Source organism: Neoarius graeffei, chromosome 10 (genome assembly GCF_027579695.1).
Source record: "Neoarius graeffei isolate fNeoGra1 chromosome 10, fNeoGra1.pri, whole genome shotgun sequence".
NCBI classification, from domain to species: Eukaryota; Metazoa; Chordata; class Actinopteri; order Siluriformes; family Ariidae; genus Neoarius; species Neoarius graeffei.
In genome coordinates, this window is record NC_083578.1 from 1362287 (window position 1) to 1387286 (window position 25000).

The window sequence follows — 25000 nt, forward strand, 5'->3', positions numbered from 1 at the left end:
TTAACACACATCCTGCTGTTCGTGCCACCAGTGGAAGTGTTAATTCAGCCCTCCATGTGACTCCCCAACAGCTGTTTGTGTTAATTCAAGACTCCAGATGTTGATTCTTAGCAGCAGCCTCATGAACTGGTGTTAGTTTGACTATATAAGATCTTATTCCATGCTGTAGGTGTTAATTTGGACCGGTTCGACACACTGATTCTCATTCAACACCGTAAGAGTTAATTCAGGGTTTCAGGTGCAGCAAAATGATGCAGATGTTCATTCAACACCACACGTAAATTAAACACTCACAGTTAATTCAGGACCAGATGAGTGAATTCAGTGCTCTAGTTGTGTTTAGACACCAATGGCGGTGTTAATTCAACACTAAGAGCTTGTTTGATGCTGCAGGTGTCATTTAAACAGTGATGAAGGTATGTGTTAAACACCATACAAGTTCTCAACACTGTAACAGATGATTCCATGCTGCTAGTGTTTATAAAAATAACGTAGCTCTTAATTCAGTTCATCGTGTGCTGTGGGTGTTTATTCTTGGCGTCTGTTTGATGCCGTGATGTTAGTTCAGTATTAATAGAAGTTAATTGAACACCACAGGGGTGGAGGGAACCACAGTTCTACCAAGAACCTTTAAGAGTTCTCTCAAAGGTACAAACAAAAACACATAACGGTTGACTTTTTATTTCTAAGAGTGTATGCAGCTAATTATCCATCTCATTATCTGTAGTCGCTTTATCCTGTTCTACAGGGTCGCAGGCGAGCTGGAGCCTATCCCAGCTGACTACGGGCGAAAGGCGGGGTTCACCCTGGACAAGTCGCCAGGTCATCACAGGGCTGACACATAGACACAGACAACCATTCACACTCACATTCACACCTACGCTCAATTTAGAGTCACCAGTTAACCTAACCTGCATGTCTTTGGACTGTGGGGGAAACCGGAGCACCCGGAGGAAACCCACGCGGACACGGGGAGAACATGCAAACTCCGCACAGAAAGGCCCTCGCCGGCCACGGGGCTCGAACCCGGACCTTCTTGCTGTGAGGCGACAGCGCTAACCACTACACCACCGTGCCACCCCACAGCTAATTATCATATTTTTAAAAACTTTACAGAAAATGAATTTTTGTTTTGACCGCAGCTCTGTTTGACTTCAGCTAGCGAACCTCGCTAATTACCAAAACGAGCACGTTTCAGTTAATAATCTAATATGCAATAAACCTTAAACAATTGTCATGTCTTGCTAACGAGCTAGTTTAGCTATCCATAACCAGTGTGTAGGTATAAACAGTAGTTTCTTTCTTTCTTTCTCTCTGTCTCTCTGTCTGTAGTTAATTACATTGATTGTTTGACAGCTCATGGCACAGAGCAATGTCTTTAATCAACTCGCTGAGATGGTGCTGTGTGTGTGTGTGTGTGTGTGTTCACATTCCAGGGTCTATAGTGTGAACTCTAAGCTTTGATTAAAACTTACTTACATTAACTGTGAGTGTGTGAGAGACAGAACTGGTGTGTATTACATGTAGTGTGTAATAACCTGCACAAGCTCTTGTTCAATTAAACACACAAACACATAATTATTACCTTTCACTGCCCCAAAAACACAGACTGATCAAATAGTTTGGGGGAAAAAAAAAAGTCCTGTGATGTCACGGGGATGTTGTGTGGATGGAGGCGCAGTGGTGTTAGCACTTGGTGCTACGTGAAATTGCAGTGAAATTTACTCCTATGGAGTCTCTTCTTTAAGGAACTGATCAACACATTTGAGGTAAATGTTGACGTTCCTGACATTTTGGTGCTATTTTCAAGCCTCAGCTGTCTGTGTAAAAGACTAACACACTACATGCTACCTAACAGATCATTAGCCACAGCCTCTAGCTAGCATTTGCTTGTGGTTTATATTTAGCTGTTGCATAGCAACAGGTTTACACTACTTTAAACATTTAAATGTCATGTTTGTGAGATTCATATCACTGCAGTAATGCTCTTTTTAATAAAGATATACCGGTAGTAGTAATAATTATAATTATCAGGGGCTTCAAAGTTTGGGAGAATAGCAGGGTACAAATAATTTACAGCAGGGTGCAAAATGGTAAAATGTCTGCCAGCGGCAGACATAATGCACACAAAGCGTGCAGGGATATAGATATAGATATGCAAGTACGAATTTTTCATTTGATTAGCGTTGTTACGCATGCCAGTGTTTCCCACAGAAATTTTGGAGACTATGGGGGCAAGCCATGGGGGAGGCGCGGGGTTGTTTAAAATTGAGTGATATGTTAAATATTAAGTTATTACTGAAAAACTATTGATTAAAAAAAAAGACACTGAGAAATGGTCCTATAAACAACTTTACCAATATAAAAGATTACCAGGACTACAAAAATGCAGAAAACTAGGCTTTACTTATCCAAATGCACCTGTTGGTTCAAAAGTTAAAGTGCAGAGAACCTCACAGCACAACATGAAGTTACCTTAAAATATAATATAAATGCCTCAGCTTTCATGTAAGAAAAAACACTATTAATACTAGTACTGTGTGCAGGCAGTCTCTCCTGAAGACTAAATTAAACAATAATTATAAACTAATAAAATAAATGGCTCAGGCTTCATAGAAGAAAAAAACAATTTGAACAGAATCTCACAGTATGATGCTGAAGCTGCCTAAACAATGGAAAATAAAATACCATTTTGGCAAAAACGTTGGCATCCATTAATTTCTTGTATTAAGTAAAAAAATATGTTGCCAGATACTGCTGACGTTTTACAGCCCAAAATATGTTCAAAACCCGCCAAAATGCACTTAAAACCGCCCAAATTGGGCGGGAAACCGCTCAATCTGGCAACACAGGCGGCAGTAATGGCTGCACTCGTGTCGAGGATGTAAACACAGTTGACGCGGCAACGGACATACATGACATAGTGGATGTAATTTACGTTCACAACTTTTTTTGCTGTCAGAAATATTTAATATTAAATTTTGTGACTCGACTGACAATAGCCGGCAGCATAACGAGCCATAGCCGGCGATTTGCCGCCGGTGATCGGCTACTTTTGAGACCGCTGAATTATGTTCAGCTTCACAACAGCCAGTGGAAACGTGTCATTAGAAGATATGTGTATCTTTCTAAGACTGTCCAAAGCTGTACTGCCTTTCAGGTTTTTCAAGTGTAGGTCATAAAAATTATTTTCCCGACACCCAATTATTTTTGTTTAGTGACCAAAAGCTACTGAATTCAAATCACAGACTTCCACTTTTATTTGTTTTTTTTCCTATTTTTTTAAATCGAACAATTAATGAATTTATCTCCATGTATCCCTAAATTCTCTGCTATTTTTTCCTGCTTCACCATGAACCAATACAAGATACTACTAGGGCTGTGCCGATAGACAATGCCATCGTCCATCGACGATGGTGGTCATCCATCACGATGGAGAGCCACCATCATGATACCACGCCCCCTCCTGTCATAATCATGCATATACGGTATCATCTGGGCCTATTTAACCTAAAAAGTTAGTTTTTTGTTAGTTTAGTTAGTTAGTTTTGTTTAATATATAAATATATTATATAACATATAAATACATAATTATATAAATCATTATAAAGTAATATCCTATTACTGCTTGTTCACGTAGGCTATGGTGCAGGGACGTGCTAGTGAACATAACATGTGGTTACACAAATACAGTATGCTTAACCAGCTATAATAAATTTTGACTTCATTTTTTAGCCTACACTATACTAGCGCGTTCAAGTGCGCACTAAAGGTCGAAACGCATCTTCAATTGATATGGTGTAAATAAACAATGAGTAATAGCTTAAGTGTAGTTTCTTCTCATAGTTTGAATACTAGTCTTTCATTGTTAGAGCAGATTAATATCTTGCCGTGATCAGTGAGTGCTCGGGGAGGTTCATTTCCACCTGCGCTTTGCGCAGCTCATTTCTCCGAAGCCAGCTGTGCGCAAACGCAGTGTTGACTGCTCGGCAAACTCCAAACGCTCGGTCTGTACTGGCCCTCTGTTGCGCAAGCGAGTTGGTTATGGCCAGGTTCAAATTGTGCCCAAAACAACTTAACCACGGCCATTTCAGTTGCCTGATGGCTGTGACAATATTCGCCCCGTTGTTATGCAGGCGATCTTTTTCTCCTCTATTTTCCATTCGGCAAGTGTCTCGCGCAATGCGTCTTCTAAACTGTCCGCTGAATGTGTCTCTGGCATGAAACTCGTCTGCAGGCATTTGGACTGCATTGCCCACTCTCAGTCCACATAATGTACGGTAGCTGACATATAGGGCATCATGTTGCAGCTGGACCACATATCCGTTATCAAGGCCAAATATTCCACATCACCTAGCGCTTTTTTTTTTTTTACGTGTCAAAGCCTCGGATGAGTATCTAATACTTTTAATAATAATATATTTAATAATGTGGTATTAAAATCCCCCCCACCCACCCACGATATGATCGTCCACCCACGATGTTCGCACTGTAAACATCGTCGATGCCAATTAAGGGGACATCGCACAGCCCTAGATACTACGTCACGCATCATGTGGTAGGCTTTCCCCTTTCACACAAGGCATTGTGGGATACAAATTTGAAACAGAAGAGAAAAATGGAGGACGCGAGTGTGCAAATGAAACGTGAAAGAGCGACTACAGTAACGGAAAAAAGTGAGAAGAAAAGACGTTATGTTCTATACGAAGGAAAGGAAACGCAGGACCAAACTAATAAATATTGGCGCTCAGCGAGCACCTCGGTGTGATCAGCTGTTCGTTTAGCGACAGAATGATGGAACTGTCAGTGCACGCTCAAAGGGAAACCTGTAGATGGCAGTAATGCAACACTGTGGATGCCAGCTGCCATAAAACCCAAAAGAAGAAGAAGAAGGTAAACCTGCGCATGCGCACACGGACTTCCTCTGTCTGCTTGACTGCGCCAAGCGAGCGATTTCATGCACATTATTTGCTTTAATCCCCTCAAATTAAATAACTTCCCAGCCACAGAATGGCCTGATGTATATAAAATATTTGTTTTAGATATTATAGAAACAAACATCACAATGACCACATTTCAGAGGGAACCAAATTTCACTGATTTTATGAAATTGAAAGGCCGTCTCGCTTAACTGCATATATTATAATCCTAATATTTTTGCTTATTTTATTTTGTTAGGATGTGTGGAAAAACGTGTACTAGGCTGTTTAAATGTCATATAATTTGTATGATTGTGGACTGGTAACATTGAAAAAATTGTGTGTGTTTGTAGGATCTGGGATTAGAGGGGACGTCCTTGAACGACATTTTATACAAAAACGCTGCTTTCCTCAACCTGGTGGATCCGATTTCACACGAGCTGCTGCTGAGTCTCGCTCGAGACATGCAGTGTCCCAAAAAGGTGAGGAAAGGGTTTCCCTGTCAGACCTAGAGCAATGCATTGTGGGTAAGCTGTGCGTCTGATGTCTACAATGAGAGGGGAGTTGACCGAGGTGAAGTGGATGAGGATGTGTTTAAAAATAGGACGGTGAGAAAATCTGTGACTCACGTGCCATAGGATTGACTCATAGCAGCGTTTCTCAGTCTGTCACTGCTGTGTGTGTGTGTGTGTGTGTGTGTGTGTGCACGCGCTGCTCTGATTGCAGACTGGATTTCGATCCTCATCTAAACAAAAACATGATGATTGACGCTACGACTGAAAATCTGCAAATCAAATGGAGAAACTTCGAGCTGCATGCTCGGAATATTAAAACAGTAAAATATTCAGAGTGTGAAATATTCAGGAAGTGATCCAACTCCAGCGGCTCAACACCATATGGGCAAAAACTTCAGCTCTAATTTTGCCGCCTCTGACGGCTCAGGTGGTGTTGGCTCCGGGGTGAAGGCTCTGGGTTACTGCCCAGGAGGTCGGGGGTTCACACTGCTGAGCCGTTAACCCTCTGTGCTCCAGGGCTCTGTATCACCCCGACCCTGCATTCTGACTCAAGCTCATTAACAACCGGGACGTGAGAGGAAAAGAACCTCGCTGTACTTTGGAGTTGGAGCTTTAGTGTAAGAGTCTGACCGACCCGATGAGAAACGCTGTGATCTGAATAAATGGGTGAAGAACAGAAATGCTGAGCTCTGAAACTGATTCATGCTCTTTAAATCAGAACAGGATGTAAAATATTCTTCCTGAATCGCAGAAAGTAAGAGAGTGTAGCTGGATAGAGAGAGTCAGAGAGACGGAAACAGATCGAGAGAGCATGATGGAGTTAAAACGCTGCACCAAATACTTATTCATAAATAAAACACCTGGTTACACTCTTTAAAAAGGAAATGTTACACACGATCATGTGACCTGTCAGTCCAGAAAGTTCCGCCTCCACCTCTGTGAATTTTCACCAAAATCACTGACTGCAGCTTTAAACACTGAGCTGAATGACGGTAGTTCGGCCTGAGTGTGTGTTTGTGGTTCTCCTGTGTGCTGCTGCACCAGGTAGTGTGTGACCCTGAATACACCCTGCTGCCCCCTGCTGGTACAGAGAGGGAACTCAGGTGTGTCACAGTAAATGAGTGCAACATGACAACAGATCGTGTGTTTGATTTTGAACGCTACTACAAAACTGTGAGTAAGTTGTTTGTGTGTTAGGACTCGGACATGCTGAAGTCATCAGATAAAATCTGCAGGCAGCTCATCTATCACCTGACGCCGCACTCCAAGTGGCTGAGACAGAGCATGAGCCGGAGGAAAGCCCAGGCCTGGTAATAAAACCTTTTAATTTAGTACACAGACACACACACTCTCTCTCTCTATCTCTCTCTCTCTCTCTCTCTCAAACACACACACACACACACACACTCTCCTCCTCCTTTTCTCTGTCCTGTCTTCACTCTGGAGTGTTTACCGTATCAGAGCAACCACATGGTTTTCAGTTCTTTATCAGAATCACTGTTATTGCCAGGTATGTGGACAGTTAAACCATTTCAGATGAAAGTGTGAACCTTCTTCACGGTGAAACACACACTGACTCAATGTTGGAGAATTTAAACTCCCCCTGACAGCTGATGATGTCATAATGTCAGTTACAGCAGCGACCAATCAGCAGCTTTGCTTCAACTCGCACTCAGTGAAACTCTACGCTCGTTAGACTCCTAATACACACTCACTTTAATCACACACACTCTTTTCTTTCAGGGGTTTGCTCTTTTCTTCATTTATTCCTTTTATATTTTTTTCTTGTTTTTTTCTCACCTGTTCATTTCCTTTTGATCTTTTCTTTCTTTCCTTATCTATCTTTTTTCTTTTCATACATTTCATCCTTCCCTCTTTTCCTTTACTCCTTTGCTTCTTTTTTTTTTTCTTTCAGTTTTACTTTTCTTGCTGTAACACTGGAGTCAGGCTTCGGGGTGATTGATGGTCAGTGATGAGGGCGACCCTGGGGGCAATGAGCAGAACGATCCGGATGAGTGGTGGAATCCTTATGTGAAGTTCAGGTTCGTGATGTCACATCCTGTGGAGGGGAGATTGAGATGCCACGACTCAGGAAAGGGACCAGGAACCAAGGCCCTCAGAGGAGACCCTATTGGTGCTTTCAGCCCAAGTTTGAGGGACTCCTTGAGAGGAACTTCCCCCTGGGGATCTCCCCCAAGAACTTCACCCCTTCAAGGGCTTTTTTTTCCTGTGTGCATTTGCATTGTCTGTCAGAACGCTGGCATGACTTTAGCAGGAAATGCTAGTGAAAAATTTTATATTTCTCAAAATTGCTCTGTGTTTCCGCCATTGCATAAACGCTCAATAAAGCCTGGACTTCACCGTCAGTCCATTTGTCTTTTCTTTTTTTTCCCATATTTTTTAACACTAACATTAAGAGCTCTTGTTGACACAGCTAAAGTTTTACACAGATTTTTAAAAATGGTGGATGCCGGTGCTGCATTGGCTCATGTTTGATCAACCAGCGTACACTTCCATCACTCAGGGTTCCTCTTGTGGTGGGAGAAATCCCACCCTGAATTAGGAGCTAAAAAGTCCCTCAAAATGGCATTCTAAGACCCACGATCATCCTGAGTTCCTGCAGTGCAACACAGAAAAAAAGGAGGAACTTCCTCCAACAGTTCTAAGAACTATGGAAAAGTTTCTCTGGTCTGAAATCACCTCTAAAAGCTGGGTGAGATTCTGGACTGCTGGACTTTGAAGGGATAGATCCTTCCAACATGGTGCATTTGGTTGAAGTTTGGTGTGAGCAGCGTCCCACACTGTTTCAGACTCCAACAAGGAGTCTCTGTCCCTGTTGCTCTCCAAGGGAATCTCTGTGGCTAGGGAAGGGTTACTGCAGTAGATGTGTGATGCAGAACGTTGTGCTTTCTCTACTCAGAGTAAGAACTTGACCTGTTCTTTGGGATATTCATGACGATGAGTCCTTTCTAAACCTTGCTAGCTCCTGGTTCACCTCTCCAGTTCCTAAATGCAGGTCATGTGTTGGTGAAGATCAGACATCGTATGGGTTTCTGGTTAACAAAAAACCTTCCACAATCATGAGCTCGGCACGACAATTAGCCCAGAGCTCATTATACAGTGGCAACGGTTTGCTTAGTGACACGACTCCGTTTATTTTAGATCATAATTAATTAGTTTAGGATTCTTTACTTTCTTTTCTCAGATGTTTATTGAGACTCTGTGAGATCAGGTGGAACTCCTAAGAACAGCGTCCAGCGTACAGGCTCCTGTGGTAGTCATATCAAGAACACCAGCATTGCACTAAGAGCTAAAATATGATGTACAGTCCCACATCTGTAATATCGCTCAATAAAGATCTGAAGTTAAACTGGGCAGGGTATTTCTGTAACACGACGTCCTGGGGTTTCCTCGTTTTTTTTTTTTTCCTGTAATCTGTCGTTTTCCTCTCCGTGTCTCAGTTACAGAGTGAGGTCATGAGTCATGAACACTACAGTAATTTGTGGCAGTGAGACTGGAGATAAATGTAACAAATTAGAGCTCATTATGGCTGTGCCATTAATCTCTCTCGCACACGCGGAACAGAACCTTTTAAATGTTTCTGTGGAAATCGGTCAGACGTTACGACTGATGCGGCTCCAGACTGCTGGTAAAGCGCAGATCAATAACTGTGTGTGAGAGGGAGATAAAGCCTCCATGTAACCTGTTTCCCACAATGCCCTGCTCGATTACACTGGACAGAGAGGAAGAGAGAGACGGGTAGAGTGAGACAGTTCAGTATGTTTTGATGATCATTTTCTAGCTTCAACAACAAATCAGGATCTATAATTACAACCTCAATTCCAAAAAAGTTGGGATGCTGTGTAAACTGTAAAGTCACACTCGCAACCCGCTGTAAGTGTTTTGGACACGCACGGGTCGCAGGGTTTGGTAGCTCGCAGCCGTGCCGCAGGGCCGCGGTGAACCCGGGGGAAAGTTTGGGGGAGGAGTCCAGGCAAAGTACTTGTCAAGTACAGGCTGCACGCCTGACTTCCTCGAGGCGTGGGAAAAATTGCGCCGTTAGCCCGTGGAAAGCGTATATCTGACACGTGTGTTCAGTGAGTTGCATTTTACCAGTTTTCTGTGCTACGAGTTCGGGCCGCACTTGTGAAGCGTGTGTGACGCATGTGATTAGCACGTTACAATCACTCATAACTTGCGTGTGATGCCAGGAGTGGGTATAAAACCAGCGTGTCTGCAGCATTCTGCATCTGTCTTTCAACTGAAGAACACTGGATATTTTGTGGGAAAAATTAAAAAAATTTCAGTGTAAAGTTTAGAAAATGGGACCCAAGAAGAAGCGAGCAAAAGTGAAGTAACCCAGCCTGAAACAGCAGAGGGGGAGGAGGAGGAAGAGTTTGATGATGATGATGATGATGATGGTAGCAGCACCGGCGAGCCCTGCACGGACAGGGAGGAGTTTGCCTTCAAGTCTGCAGAAGGCACAGCAGCCTGCCAGAGGGATTTCCACAGGTAAATACACACGCTTTAAACATTCATTTCAGTATCTATATGCTTATGTAATTAATATTATAGATGCTGATTTTCATATATGTTTCAGCTAACGACACCCAGAAGTGAGGACACTGCAATCCCATCATCACTATCAGGCCATTGTGCCATGCTCAGTGATGAGGACAAGGACATCCCGACACCCCGTCCCACCACTCAGCAGGAGCAGGACAGCAGCTCGGAGTCAGAGTGTGTTTCAGCGCTCAAACTGTTGGGCGATTTAGTTGGGATTTTTTACAATGTAATAAAATGCGTTATTCCCTCATACTCATGTTTTATTATTTGACATGTGCATGGTAAATTAACATACACTCAAATAAAAACAAATGAGGTGGTCGTCTTCCTTTCTACAACGCTATACGCTACATGATCGGTTCCTTGGTTCCTCCCCAATATATATACCCAGAGTCTTGCCCCAAATGCTCATTTTAGCCTGACCTATCAGAAAGTTAAAAAGACTAATTTTCCTTCGTTTTGATGCGATGCATTGTATTTTAAACTGAAAATGAAAGTTACCTCACTCAGCTCCTCTTCAAATTCCTTGAGCCATTCCTTCAATAAACCAAATTAACTAATTAACCTTCTGCACTTTAGCCATAAACATTGCAATGTTTCCTCTTCCTGCCAAAAAGGACACCATCTGTCTACCCTGGGATCTACAGTGGGGCAAAAAAGTATTTAGTCAGTCACCAATTGTGCAAGTTCTCCCACTTAAAAAGATGAGAGAGGCCTGTAATTTTCATCATAGGTACACTTCAACTATGAGAGACAGAATGAGAAAAAAAAATCCAGAAAATCACATTGTCTGATTTTTAAAGAATTTATTTGCAAGTTATGGTGGAAAATAAGTATTTGGTCAATAACAAGTTCATCTCAATACTTTGTTATATACCCTTTGTTGGCAATGACAGAGGTCAAACGTTTTCTGTAAGTCTTCACAAGGTTTTCACACACTGTTGCTGGTATTTTGGCCCATTCCTCCATGCAGATCTCCTCTAGAGCAGTGATGTTTTGGGGCTGTCGCTGGGCAACACGGACTTTCAACTCCCTCCAAAGATTTTCTATGGGGTTGAGATCTGGAGACTGGCTAGGCCACTCCAGGACCTTGAAATGCTTCTTACGAAGCCACTCCTTCGTTGCCCGGGCGATGTGTTTGGGATCATTGTCATGCTGAAAGACCCAGCCACGTTTCATCTTCAATGCCCTTGCTGATGGAAGGAGGTTTTCACTCAAAATCTCACGATACATGGCCCCATTCATTCTTTCCTTTACACGGATCAGTCGTCCTGGTCCCTTTGCAGAAAAACAGCCCCAAAGCATGATGTTTCCACCCCCATGCTTCACAGTAGGTATGGTGTTCTTTGGATGCAACTCAGCATTCTTTCTCCTCCAAACATGACAAGTTGAGTTTTTACCAAAAAGTTCTATTTTGGCTTCATCTGACCATATGACATTCTCCCAGTCCTCTTCTGGATCATCCAAATGCTCTCTAGCAAACTTCAGACGGGCCTGGACATGTACTGGCTTAAGCAGGGGGACACGTCTGGCACTGCAGGATTTGAGTCCCTGGCGGCGTAGTGTGTTACTGATGGTAGCCTTTGTTACTTTGGTCCCAGCTCTCTGCAGGTCATTCACTAGGTCCCCCCGTGTGGTTCTGGGATTTTTGCTCACCGTTCTTGTGATCATTTTGACCCCACGGGGTGAGATCTTGCATGGAGCCCCAGATCGAGGGAGATTATCAGTGGTCTTGTATGTCTTCCATTTTCTAATAATTGCTCCCACAGTTGATTTCTTCACACCAAGCTGCTTACCTATTGCAGATTCAGTCTTCCCAGCCTGGTGCAGGTCTACAATTTTGTTTCTGGTGTCCTTTGACAGCTCTTTGGTCTTGGCCATAGTGGAGTTTGGAGTGTGACTGTTTGAGGTTGTGGACAGGTGTCTTTTATACTGATAACGAGTTCAAACAGGTGCCATTAATACAGGTAACGAGTGGAGAACAGAGGAGCCTCTTAAAGAAGTTGTTACAGGTCTGTGAGAGCCAGAAATCTTGCTTGTTTGTAGGTGACCAAATACTTATTTTACCGAGGAATTTACCAATTAATTCATTAAAAATCCTACAATGTGATTTCCTGGATTCTTTCCCCCCATTCTGTCTCTCATATGGCCCTTTTCCACTACCCTTTTTCAGCTCACTTCAGCTCGCTTCAGCTCACTTCAGCCCGACACGGCTCGCGTTTCGACTACCAAAAACCAGCACGACTCAGCTCGTTTCAGCCCTGCTTAGCCCCTAAAACTCGCACAGTTTTGGAGTGGGGCTGAAGCGAGCCAAGCCGTGCCGAGTGAGGCTGGGGGCGTGAGCAGCCACTCCCCTGTGCACTGATTGGTGAGGAGGAGTGTCCTCACATGCCCACACACACCCCGCGAGCACGCTGGGATCTGTAAACACCGCAAACCCGGAAGAAGAATAATTATGAATTACGAGAATTTCTGAAGCCTTATGCGCCTCGCCTCATCTATACGCTCTTGCCAGTATCTGTTGGCGTTGTCGGTGACAACAAGCCACAGCACCAAGACCAGCAACACTAACGACTCCATGTCCTCCATGTTTATTGTTTACTATCCGGGTCGTGAGACTACCGCTTAAAAGATCACTGAATCACTGACATACAGAGCATCGTGGATGAGTTCGCGGAGCGCAAGGCTCGCCGTATGCCCTTCAAATAATGCGCGCAGTAGGCTATTGATGTTTTATTATGAGCCATGTACAGTATGTCGCCTAATGTTTTTTTGTTTGAGTTACATGTTCGTTTGAAGGACTTAATGTACAAAATAACATAGTTGCACCCCGTAGTGTTGAAATTGGTAAACACAGTGCATTCAGTGAGGTTTGCGCCGCCCTCCTTTTATTTCTGAATCTTCCTGTCACCGTTGCAACCTCTGAGCGCTCATTCGTATGCCCTTCAAATAATGTGCGCAGTATAGGCTATTGATGTTTTATTATGAGCCATGTACAGTATCCTAATGTTTTTTGTTTCTGAGTTACATGTTCGTTTGAAGGACTTGATGTACTAAATAACATAGTTGCACCCGGTAGTGTTGAAATTGGTAAACACCACAGTTGCGGACATTTTGTAGCCGAAAATGATGTTATGATAAGCTTTAATAAAATGCCCGGTCATTTGCCCCGCCCCCGGCCCGGCTCTGACTTGTTCCGCCACTGTCACTGATGTCACTGTTTGCGCTGCTTAATGACATCACGTGACGTCCACCCACTTTCGCTAACTCCACCCAATGTGTCCACCCACTTCCAGCCAGCACGGTTCAGCGCGGTTGTAGTCGAAATGCAACTTCAATAGCCCCGCTCAGCTCGACTCAGCTCGACTCAGCACGGCACGGCTCAGCCGCGTTTGTAGTGGAAAAGCGGCACTAGTTGAAGTGTACCTATAATGAAAATTACAGGCCTCTCTCATCTTTTTAAGTGGGAGAACTTGCACAATTGGTGGCTGACTAAATACTTTTTTGCCCCACTGTATATGTGCTACGTGTCTGTTTGTGGCCGTGGCCCCATGTACTATTCTCTACTGGAGATTTGCAGTGCGTTTCTCTATAGGAGTTTTGTACAGGGACCTCCAGTATCCTCTGGGGAACGAGCCTGGTGCGAGCAACCCCAACCACCTTGACTCCTGCAGTCCGTCCAATGTTGCCTTGTATATGACCTTAACACTCAGATAGTATAAGGCCTTTTCTGATGTTGCTGGAAAGTCTGCTAATTGGGGTGTTTTGAAGGATAGGAGTGTCTGTTCCTCCTCATCCTGGTTTTCCACCGCAGCAGTGATAGCCAGAGATGGGAAGAGCAGTTCTCCTCCGTGAACCTCTAGGACAGGTTCTGTTCCGAATGCCCTTCTGAAGTTATCAGGGAGTGAGGACAAGACTTCATCCAACAATCTTTGTAGCAAGTGGATTGATTTTATTCCTGACTCCTCACTCAGTTTTTCAGCAGTTTTCCATGTCCTTCCGCTCCTTAGGTTAGCCAACTTCACCAGACCAGCCCTTACGAACGCTGTTTTCACACCTACAGAGTTCAATGTCCTGCTCTGTATGAACATATTATGAAACAGTGGTTCCTGTCCTACATTGCTGTAAAACTGTGTGGTAAGTCTCTGAGCCTTTGTGATCTTGTTCCAGGCCTTTAGCATGGTTTGATATAAACCCATAGTCCCGGACAAGTCCATCCCTTCCAGCCTCATCAAAAAGAGATGTTTGTCATCGCCCAGATTTCCAGCTTTATGTAAGAGTAGGCAGGCTGTTTTTGTCCATGTCAGCTCTCATCTGTATAGAAGACGCTGTGCTGACTGTAAACGGAAGGCTGTGATGTGACTCTGCAGGTCAGTTAGTCCTTGACCTCCTTCATGCAGGGGTAAGAACAGCACGACAGGTCTGGTCCAGTGATATCGCCACCAGAAAAAATTTACCAGCTTCTTCTGGATCTCCTTAACGAGTGCTTCCGGTGGATCTAGGATGGTGAAACGGTGCCACAGCATCGAAGCAATCAGGTTGTTCACAACCAGAGCTCTCCCCCGGTATGACAACTGGGGCAGGACCCAAGTCCATCTAAACAACCTGGCACCTACAGTACCTTTTCTATAATCCCTTCCCAGTTCTTTTTAAAATCTGCCCTACCAAGGAAAACACCTAGACATTTCATTCCCTACCTGGCTACTTGTCCAGGGTGTACCCCACCTTTCGCCCGTAGTCAGCTGGGATAGGCTCCAGCTTGCCTGCGACCCTGTAGAACAGGATAAAGCAGCTAGAGATAATGAGATGAGATGAGATTTCATTCCCTCCCTGCTCCACTCCAGTCCTGCTGGCAGAGTTGGCAAGCCTTTCCTTTGCCACTGACCCATTATGTATGCTGTGCATTTTCCTAAGTTTATTTTGGCAGATGATGCTCTTTCATATAGGGCCAAATTGCACATAACACTACCTTCATCCTCCTGTCCTCTTATAAAGACAGTCACATCATCCACATAAGCGGACAGAAATGAAAGCCCCATTAGATCCTCATCTCATCTCATTATCTCATCTCATCTCATTATCTGTAGCCGCTTTATCCTGTTCTACAGGGTCGCAGACAAGCTGGAGCCTATCCCAGCTGACTACGGGTGAAAGGCAGGGTACACCCTGGACAAGTCGCCAGGTCATCACAGGGCTGACACATAGACACAGACAACCATTCACACTCACATTCACACCTACGCTCAATTTAGAGTCACCAGTTAACCTAACCTGCATGTCTTTGGACTGTGGGGGAAACCGGAGCACCCGGAGGAAACCCACGCGGACACGGGGAGAACATGCAAACTCCACACAGAAAGGCCCTCACCGGCCACGGGGCTCGAACCCGGACCTTCTTGCTGTGAGGCGACAGCGCTAGCCACTACACCACCATGCTGCCCCCCCCCCCATTAGATCCTGTTTAAGTTTATGTAGTAAAGGTTCTATTGCTAATGAGTACAACTGTCCTGATAAAGGGCATCCTTGTCTGATCCCTCTAAAAACTTGAACTGGACGACTAAGTCCACCACCGACTTTTCGGATAACAGAAGCCTTGGAGTATAGAAGTTTAACCCAGGAAATAAAAATGTTACCAAAACCAAAAGCTCTCAATGTTTTAAACAAATATTCATGATCAACCCTATCAAAGGCTTTTTCTTGATCAATGGATAAAAAACCAAGTTTAAGTTCTTGAGTAGTTGATAGGTCGATGATATCACATATTAAGAATAGATTGTCCGTTATTGTACGTCCAGGAATGCGGTATGATTGATTTATGTGTACTATAGTGTCTGTGATTTTTTTAATCTATTTGAGAGGCATTTAGATAGTATTTTATAATCAGCACACAGTAATGAAACAGGTCTCCAAATTTTTAGTAGTCCCAGGTCTACCTTGGTAACCTCCCTGAGTTGAAACAGTCCATGAAGACTTCCTGTAAATCTTTTCCCAATAGTCTCTAGAAATGTTTGTAGAATTCTGACGGGAGGCCATCGATACCGGAGGAGCGTCTGTATGACATCCTGCACTGCTTTCGAAATTTCCTCCATCGTAATGTGAGTTTCAAGAGCAGCTGCTTGGTCTGGCCTCAGCATTGGTAGTCCTTTGTGTAGCTCTTCTACTGAGGAAGAGTCACAAGGTCCAGCACTAAAGAGGTCCTTGTGAAAATCCATGGCCAGTTTTCTCATTTCCACAGGGTCTTCTGTAATTTCCCCATTGGGCCGCTTGAGGTGGAGCATGAGATTTTGTTCTCTCACTTTCTTTTCTAGTTTGAAGAATGATGTCGGGGTGTCCATGTCTTTGAGTGTAGAGATCCGTGCTTTTACCAGGGCTCCTTTAGCTTTCTCCTCCAGAAAGGAGCCTAAAGCACTCCTCTTATCCTCTAGCTTTATAATGTTATTATGATCATTTTTATTAATGATTTTCTCCTCAACCAGTTTGATTTCTTCTAATTGTTTTATTGTGTTCCTCTCTGTAGCTGATGAGTGTGCTAAGTATTGTTGACAGTAGATCCTGATTTGGACTTTCCCCACCTCCCACCATGAGATTAAATCATCGAATTCGTTCTTTTTTAATCTCCATTGCTCCCAAAAAGCTGAAAAATGTTTACAGAAAGAATTGTCCTGGATTATCCTGATATTGAACTGCCAGTATGAGCTTTGTTTTGAACAACCAGATAATGATAGATCTGCTGTTATCATGTGATGATCTGAGAAGCCAACAGGTGATAGTGTTGCTGTTTTTGTTTGATTCCTACAGTGTTTACTAAGATAAATCCCGTCTAGTCTGGCTGCACTTATTCGACCTTCTGTCACTTTGACCCGTGTGTATTGCCGTCCTGTTGGGTGAAATTCCCTCCATGTATCTGTCAATCCATGTTCCTTCAACAAACCAGATAATAATGAAGCTGATTGTAAATGTGGTTCTTCTCCGTTCCTGTCTATTGTAAAGTGTGTTGTGCAGTTCCAGTCCCCTCCGAGCACCATCACTGAGTTGTTATTATACTGTTTGAGAGTATTACTAATTTTTTGGAATAGTTTGACCCGGTCTGAGCTGCCGCTGAAAGGATAAACATTTATGAATATAAAAGGTGTATTTTTAATTGTGGCCTGCACTATAATAGCCGGACCCTGCTCCACTTCACTGAAGGAAATGTGTGAAGGACTCACACTCTGTGAGAAGAGTATTGCTACTCCTGCACTTGTGTTAGTACCATGGCTAAAGAAAACCTGCCCCCTCCAGCTCATCCCCCAGTCCATCCCCCAGCTCATCCCCCAGCCCATCCCCCAGCCCATCCCCCAGATCATCCCCCAGCCCATCCCATCCCCCAGCCCATCCCCCAGCTCATCCCCCAGTCCATCCCCCAGCCCATCCCCCAGTCCATCCCCCAGCCCATCCCCCAGATCATCCCCCAGCCCATCCCCCAGTCCATCCCCCAGCCCATCCCCCAGTCCATCCCCCAGCCCATCCCCCAGTCCATCCCCCAGCCCATCCCCCAGCTCATCCCCCAGTCCATCCCCCAGCCCATCCCCCAGTCCATCCCCCAGCCCATCCCCCAGCCCATCCCCCAGCTCATCCCCCAGTCCATCCCCCAGCCCATCTCCCAGTCTACCTCATCATCACTAGAGCTATGTGTTTCCTGCTAAAACAGAACATTGATGTTTTTGTCCTGCTAAGTTTAGTGATAATAATAATTTAATAATTAATAATAATAATTTAATATTTATAATGCACATATTTCATGTGGATATGCTCACATGATCATAGCACTCTTATTATCTGTGAAGATACTCAGTCGTCCAGGTACATAGTAATCTGTGGTTGGTAGAAGAGAGCAACTGGACTTGCTTGAAAAGTCTTGAAGACGTTTCGCCTCTCGTCCGAAAGGCTTCCTCAGTTCTGTCTGTCTAATAGGGAGTATCAAGTATTTATCCTCTCATGGATCATCATAGAATCCGAATCAGAATGCTGATGGCTGCATTGAAGGTGGCTGATAGATGTCATAGACACCCCCCTCTGTTCAGTGATGGTGCCTTTCGGACGAGAGGCGAAACGTCTTCAAGACTTTTCAAGCAAGTCCAGTTGCTCTCTTCTACCAACCACAGATTACTATGTACCTGGACGACTGAGTATCTTCACAGATATGTTTCTACGCACTTTGGGATGAGTTCCCTTCGACTGGTGCGGGAGTATGAGAGGACTTCCAGAAAACTGGCAGACATCTTAGCCAGAGAGGATCGTTCATTTTTGTCAACCTGGAACGACCATCACTGAACAGAGGTGGGTGTCTAAGACATCTTTTATCGGCCACCTACAATGCAGCCATCAGCATTCTGATTCGGATTCTATGATGATCCATGAGAGGATAAATACCGGATACTCCCTATTAGTCAGACAGAACTGAGGAAGCCTTTCGGATGAGAGGCGAAACGTCTTCAAGACTTTTCAAGCAAGTCCAGTTGCTCTCTTCAACCAACCACAGATTAGCGCTCTTATTCTTATCTCTACCTCCGTTTATATTTAAGGAGCTAATCCTTAAACTTCCCATGAGGAGAGTTGAAGAGGAAGAAAGAACCACAGAGAAATACACCAGTAGAAGAAAAGACACCCTCAGTGCTTTACCCATTTTATTTCTGTCTACAGAGAGGAGCTTCCCCCCTTTTTTCTTTTCTCAGTTTAGTCAGTAACTTTTTTTAATCGAAACCTTTTTTGCTTGTTCAGTTGCTCTTCACCAACTTCCTTTTTAATTTTTATAATCCACTTTATTAGTTTATCAACATCAGGGAAAAAAGTGTTCATGTCTACAGTATGTTTACCAAAAGTTTCATCCAGAAAATCATTTATTTAGTGCACTGTGTAAAGCTGCTTATCATCCTGTGATCATACATGAAAATCCCTCACCTTTCGGCGAAATTCGCCGTTTTGAAACCAAAATGGGTGACCTACGTGAATCGTGTAGATCCGATGAGAAAAAAAATTGGGGGGGGGGGGTTTGATATTGACCCAAAGGGCAAGGAGGTCGCTTCGCACCCATAGACAGTTCGTGCCGGTTTGCGCCTCCTCCTCCTGCTTTGATATTGACGCCATAGCGACAAGTACATCTCGCTGCGAAGGGCAAGCAGCGTCATTTCGCGCCTCTTCTCCTGCTGGCCAGAGCGTGCACACATCAGTCAGAGTGCAGACCAGACCACCAGAAGCTGGAAACTGGATTGAGTCATCGGACTGAATTTCCTACTTTTTTCAAACTTTCCTGATTGCTATCAAAACAAACAAAACTTCCGGCTTGATTAAAGAGGGCGCGCGCATCTTTTGACAATCCCTGTGTCCGAAATTGCTCGCTACTCACTATATAGAGCACTGTATAGTGGAGATCCCATTTTGTAGTGCTGTCCGTGCTGAAAGAAATCAAATTAAAAGCCTCAAATTTGATTTAATAAAAGACAGCAGCAAAGAAGTAAGTATTCATCCTTGATTTAAAAAGAGCTGAAAGCTGCAGGTACTTCCATATCTTGGCAGGCTGAGTGGTATGCTGGGGCACCTCTTGCCAGCAGACCAGGATATCCAGAGGGAACTTGTGCGGTTCAGTGTTGACCTGACCATCCCCAGCTTCAAGGAGGGAGAGAGCATCGTGGAGTGGTGGGGTCATGTCTTCGACAAACCAGACAAGTGCCCCTCCCTGGGTGCACTGGTTAAGTGTTGCCTCTCCATCTTTCATGGACCTAGAGTCGAGTCCTCATTTAGTCTGATGAATGATGTAATTGATCAAAGGAGTGGGAACATGAATGTGGAAACCTTTAATGCAATACAGACGGTCAAGTACACGCTGATGTCCAGGGGGAGACAGCAATGCAGCTCTTTAGAAGGGAGGACGTGAAGTTTGGGGAAGTGGACAGAACATTGTGCAAGAACATTAACTCTGCAGCAGCCACATACAAACCCCAGCAGAGGGTGAACAAGGAGGAAAAGTAGCAGAGCAAGTATGGCTCTCAAGCAACTTGCAGTGCTCAGCAGGCCAAGAAACCGACTGCTGAAGGAGAGAAGCGGGCGAGGCTGAAACATGTGGCAACTCAGCAAAAGCGGGCCATGGAGACACTGGTGGTCCAGGCAAATAACAGGAAAAAAATGATCACTATTCCTTGTGTGTTCTCCACTTTCTTCATTCTATTATTCACATTTTTTTCCAGGGCATAATTTCACTATAACTACATGTATTTGAATTTGTATTTGTACTGTATGTCCTTGTGCAAATGTCAATACAGTATACTTAGTTAGGAGGCTATAATATTTATTCTGGGGGAGGACCGCCCAAACAAAATAAACAACACCAGAGGCCACGTCACCACTCGCGCACCCTTCTCACCTTTTTCACCCCTGACCCGTTTTCATGCCTGTGTGATAAATAATCAGAAATATCGGAAAGGGACTCATCATCTAACATTTCTTCATCCTGGTCCATCTCACCTTCTAAACCCACTACTGCTGTCTCTTTAACCTGCTCGGTTTGCTGGGCGTTTCCCCCTGACTGAGCTGGGAACTGTTTGGGACAGTGTTTACTTCTCACTCATCCTCAGTCACGGCTTCACTTCCGGGTGTTTCCACTGCAGATGCCCCCTGAGCCACACCCCCCCGGTGTCTCCACCGCAGGTGTCCCGTCAGTGCCCGGTTGAGCCACCCCCCCCCCGGTGTCTCCGCCGCAGGTGTCCCGTCAGTGCCTGGCTGAGCCACCCCCCCCCGGTGTCTCCGCCGCAGGTGTCCCGTCAGTGCCCGGCTGAGCCACGCCCCCCGGTGTCTCCGCCGCAGGTGTCCCCTCAGTGTGAGTCTGAGACTCGATCCCAACCCGAGAGGAGCTGCCCTCCCTGGCCTCGGTGTCTAAACCCGAGTTTCTGTCCGCGGTCTCACTCTCCGCTTGCGCGCAGTGCAGACAGAAAAAGCGCTTGTGTCCAACATCTTCACACTCAAAACACTTCATATTTCCTGAACTCGCGTACACCATATAACACCCCTCCTCATATTTCACCCTAAATGAGATTGTGAATATTTTCCATTCACATGGTGTAATCGATATCTGTTCACACCACGGGTGAAGTGGACACTTGGTGAGTGAGTAGGCTGCCTACAGAGGGAGGATGTTTTAAACAACTTGAGTTTTATTCTAGATAAATTAAAATAATAATAAAACGTCAGTTTGTGGTAAAAGATCAGGACTTGATGTGATCCGAGACGTTTGTGTGACAGACGGTACAGCAGCTGCTCCCTCTGTGAAGCGAGAGTCTGAATCTCACACTCGACACAGGTGTGACAACCTACTCAGACGGGAAAGTCAGGCATCGCCATGACAACGGCTTCTCCGTTAGAGGAGGGGAAAGAGTTGTGAATCCTCTGATGATAAACGCACATCGGTATTCGCTTACAAGGCAACGATTTACTGCTCTATGGAGGGATAAATATTTTGGTATCTGTCGTTCAGAAGATCTCTCGGGACCGTGTTGATGGAACGGTTCTGTTGATGGAACGGTTCTGTTGATGGAACGGTTCTGTTGATGGAACGGTTCTGTTGATGGAACGGTTCTCTTGTGACGCCTCTCAGTGCACCGGTGTGTTATTTTCATGGATTAAAGTTTTCCGTCGCTACGACGGATTTCCGTCAACTGGGAGCGCTAAAGGTCAATAATGAGATTGATGCAGATCCGAGGAAAAAAAAAGGGGGGGGTGTAGGCCCATAGGTCTGACACCGATGTGATTTAGAACTTCACCAAGCTGCTGTGATTGCCTGTTGTTGAACCCTTTCTTGTGCTATGTTTGAGTATATGTAAAGGAATAAGTTGTTGCGCTAGATAGGCCTAAATAAATAAATACAGCCTCCGCTACTGTCTAGTCCCAGGGAGGCTCGGCGTAGGCAGCGAGCCGCGGTGCTCGGCTTGAGTTTTGTTTCTATCGGCAGCTCCAGCCCGACTTTGCACGCTTGTAACTCGGCCAGGGGAGGTCCCAGCCTCTCCAAACTTGGCAGCCAGCGACCTCTGCCCTCTCCCCAACGAACCAGCGCTGCCAGGGCGGGCCAGCCCCGCGCCTCGGGACACAATTCACCCCGAGGCGAGCCGCGGCGCTCCACATCAGTTTCCTTTTAACGGCGGCTCCACTGATGAAACAATCTGGCTGTCCTACTACTAGGCAGCTACTTGCCTACTACTAATACTAGGCCTATTGTAGTAGTAATAATAATAATAATGATATTTGCCTATTGAAAGGTGATCAGGTGAAAAATCTAAACAGCCCTGTTGAAGCCGCAGCAAGATCTATGCTATTAATCGTTTTGTAGGTTAAACAGGCTTCGGCAGACAACGTTCTGGAAAGGCCGTGTTTTTCTTTGGTTTGATTAGCCTACGATTTAATCTTTAAACATTATGGTTTCAGCAGTTCGCTTAAACATTGGAGGCTGCAGAGTCGGGCTGCAAGATTTCCCGACACTTGTTTAAGATGACAAACTTCATAGTAAGGAGAAAATAATTCCACAGTATTTAGTGCCTCGTCAGTCTCAAAAATTAATAGTGAAGGACCGACGCGAATTAAGTCCCAAAAAACCATCCCGTAGGCCTATATTTTACATTTTCAAAAAAGTCCGGAATTGGAAGTCGGTCAGTGGAGTGTAATGAAGTGTCTCATTCACTAAGCACAAAAGGTCAGAAAACAGTGGAGAAAACAGCTATTGCTTAAATAGGCTACTGATGTTTTACATTAGTAATTTAATGTATGTGACAGATTCATTGATTAAATAGATAAAGAAGCGAATACTCCAAAGCTCAAAATTCAGGAAAGTGGCTCCAGTGTCGCAAGTGCACAAGAACAGTTATTTGAAAGTTAACCTGATGAATTTGTGCGTGCGCGTGCGATTTCATGAAGAACCGGGACAATTGGCATTCGGTGAAAGATTCACACCTCTGACTCATTATATTCGCGCGCGCCCTCTCGCCCACTGCTGCTTCGGTTTCCCGATTTACACGCGTGTCTGAAGATGGAGTTTTCAGAAATCTCCACTCTGCCCAGAGTTTGCGAAAGTAGCTGTTTTCAGTGACTGAAACCTCCGTATAGGTGTGAATGAGAGGTGCAACCGAATAAATAAATATGCGTCTTTTTTATCCGGCTACATGTAGGCTATCACTGCGCAAAGCCTCTAATGTTGAAATGGTAGTAATATTTGTTAAAATAATAGAAGGCTAATTTCCACATTAATTGGTAAAATGGCCCAAGGGATGTGATGGGGGGATGGCCGTTTTATAAGGGGAATGATTTGAGATTTTTATTTCAGAAGGGGGATGCCCCCCCCACATCCCCCCCCCCCCCCCCCCCCCAACTCGAGTACTGCGTATAAGGCCACCGGATACAGGCCCTTCGATTTCCATCACTAGAGTGCGTCAAATTACTTTCGGTTTTGCCAGCATGGACGCGCTTCTTTTAAATGAAGGCACAGATGTGTCAGACATCGACAAAACGGTAAAGAATAAGTGGAGATGGGCTTGGCGAAATGAAATGGGCGATAATGGCAAGCTCCTGCTGCTGTGCCAAGGAAAAAGAAACAAAAACAGGCATCAGGTGTTGCCAAACTAGATGCCTTTGGCTTCACTGCGAAGAAGCAGAAAAAGTGAACTTTCACTTTACTTTTCTTGTTTTCTGGCTTTATTTCAACAGATTTTCTTATTTTTCTTTCTGTTCCACTCTTTTGAAAGCATGGTTCAAGTTCGACTGCACTTGCACTTTTCTCTGAACCACTGTTGTGCATTACTAAAGTATTGTTGAAATAAATTTGCACTTTGCACTGAAAACTTGATGTTTCATCATTTATAGTCAGTAATGACAATGGTAAAGTCTTGCCTTAGCTTTAGTCATTGTTAAAATTATGTAAATGTACTATAAGTAGGGGCCGAGGGGATAATGGACAACACGGCGTTTAAAATTTGACGCATCGCTGACGTGGTAGGGGCCAACGACATGGAGCTTTTTTTTCAGTCAGATGATTTTTTTTTGCTTTAATCCATGTATTTTACATTACAGTGATGTTGGAGGACTATTCAGGAAGTTATGCTAAGCTATTCTAAACAGTGTGTGTGTAAATCTAGCTAGCTGAGTAGCAGGTTGTGTTGCGCTGAGGTTCCTCCAGTGACGGCGCTTTAGTGTGACTTGAGCTAGTGCACTGACCTTTCCCTTTATACACGCTCCGGATCAGAGCCCTGGTGCATCATGGGAAATCTTCATTTATTGTTGTTTAGCCTCAAGGGTGAGATACGGGAGAAAAGATAAATAGATGGAGAAGAGAGCTGACAGCCAGTGATGGAGTGAGAGAGAGAGAGAGAGAGAGAGAGACGCTGTGGGACGGGATGGATAATGAAAAAAATGTCTGAATCATTTATGAGTCTGCAAAAACAAAACTGTTCTCCACTTATCTATGAATATCACCTGTCTATTCACTGTTTAAAGAAGAACTGAAGGCAAATTTATCAAAATTCGATTTCTCATTTTATTAAATATAGGAATGCGTTTCTGACAGATATTTTGTCGCTGCTATAGCAAGTTCTGAGTGTTTGAAATCTGCTCTGTAATATATCAGTCCGTATGTCAAAGCGATGGCCGTAAATGAGATTCGTTGAGACCTGTGCGAGACATCGTAGGACGGAAGTAAAACGTACAGCGGAACTCAAACCCTGTGTCCGAAATCACTCACTCGTTCACTCCTCCCTACTCCGTATATAGGGAATTACTCTATAGAGGACTATACAGTGAGCTCATCGGTAAAATGTAAAAACGCTTTCAGACACTAGTCCGTCGTGCTGGTATTTACATCATTACTGTCGCATGATTAAAACGTGCCGGATCAGTTGGCTGGTGGGTTTCAAAATAATAAATACATGCGTGTTTTTGTGATAAATCCATATTATACTGAGCGCATTTCCCACATTAATCAATACACAG

At 44.4% G+C, this 25000-nt stretch overlaps 1 protein-coding gene across 1 annotated transcript in view; it reads left to right on the forward strand.

Moving 5' to 3' along the window:
* lrrc75ba (leucine rich repeat containing 75Ba) overlaps positions 1-25000 on the forward strand; it is a 37234-nt gene that overhangs the window by 1231 nt on the left and 11003 nt on the right. The window contains exons 2-3 of the mRNA XM_060931046.1: positions 5273-5401; positions 6632-6744. Of these exons, the coding sequence (XP_060787029.1) occupies positions 5273-5401; positions 6632-6744 (242 nt within the window). The remainder of the gene's footprint in view (positions 1-5272; positions 5402-6631; positions 6745-25000) is intronic.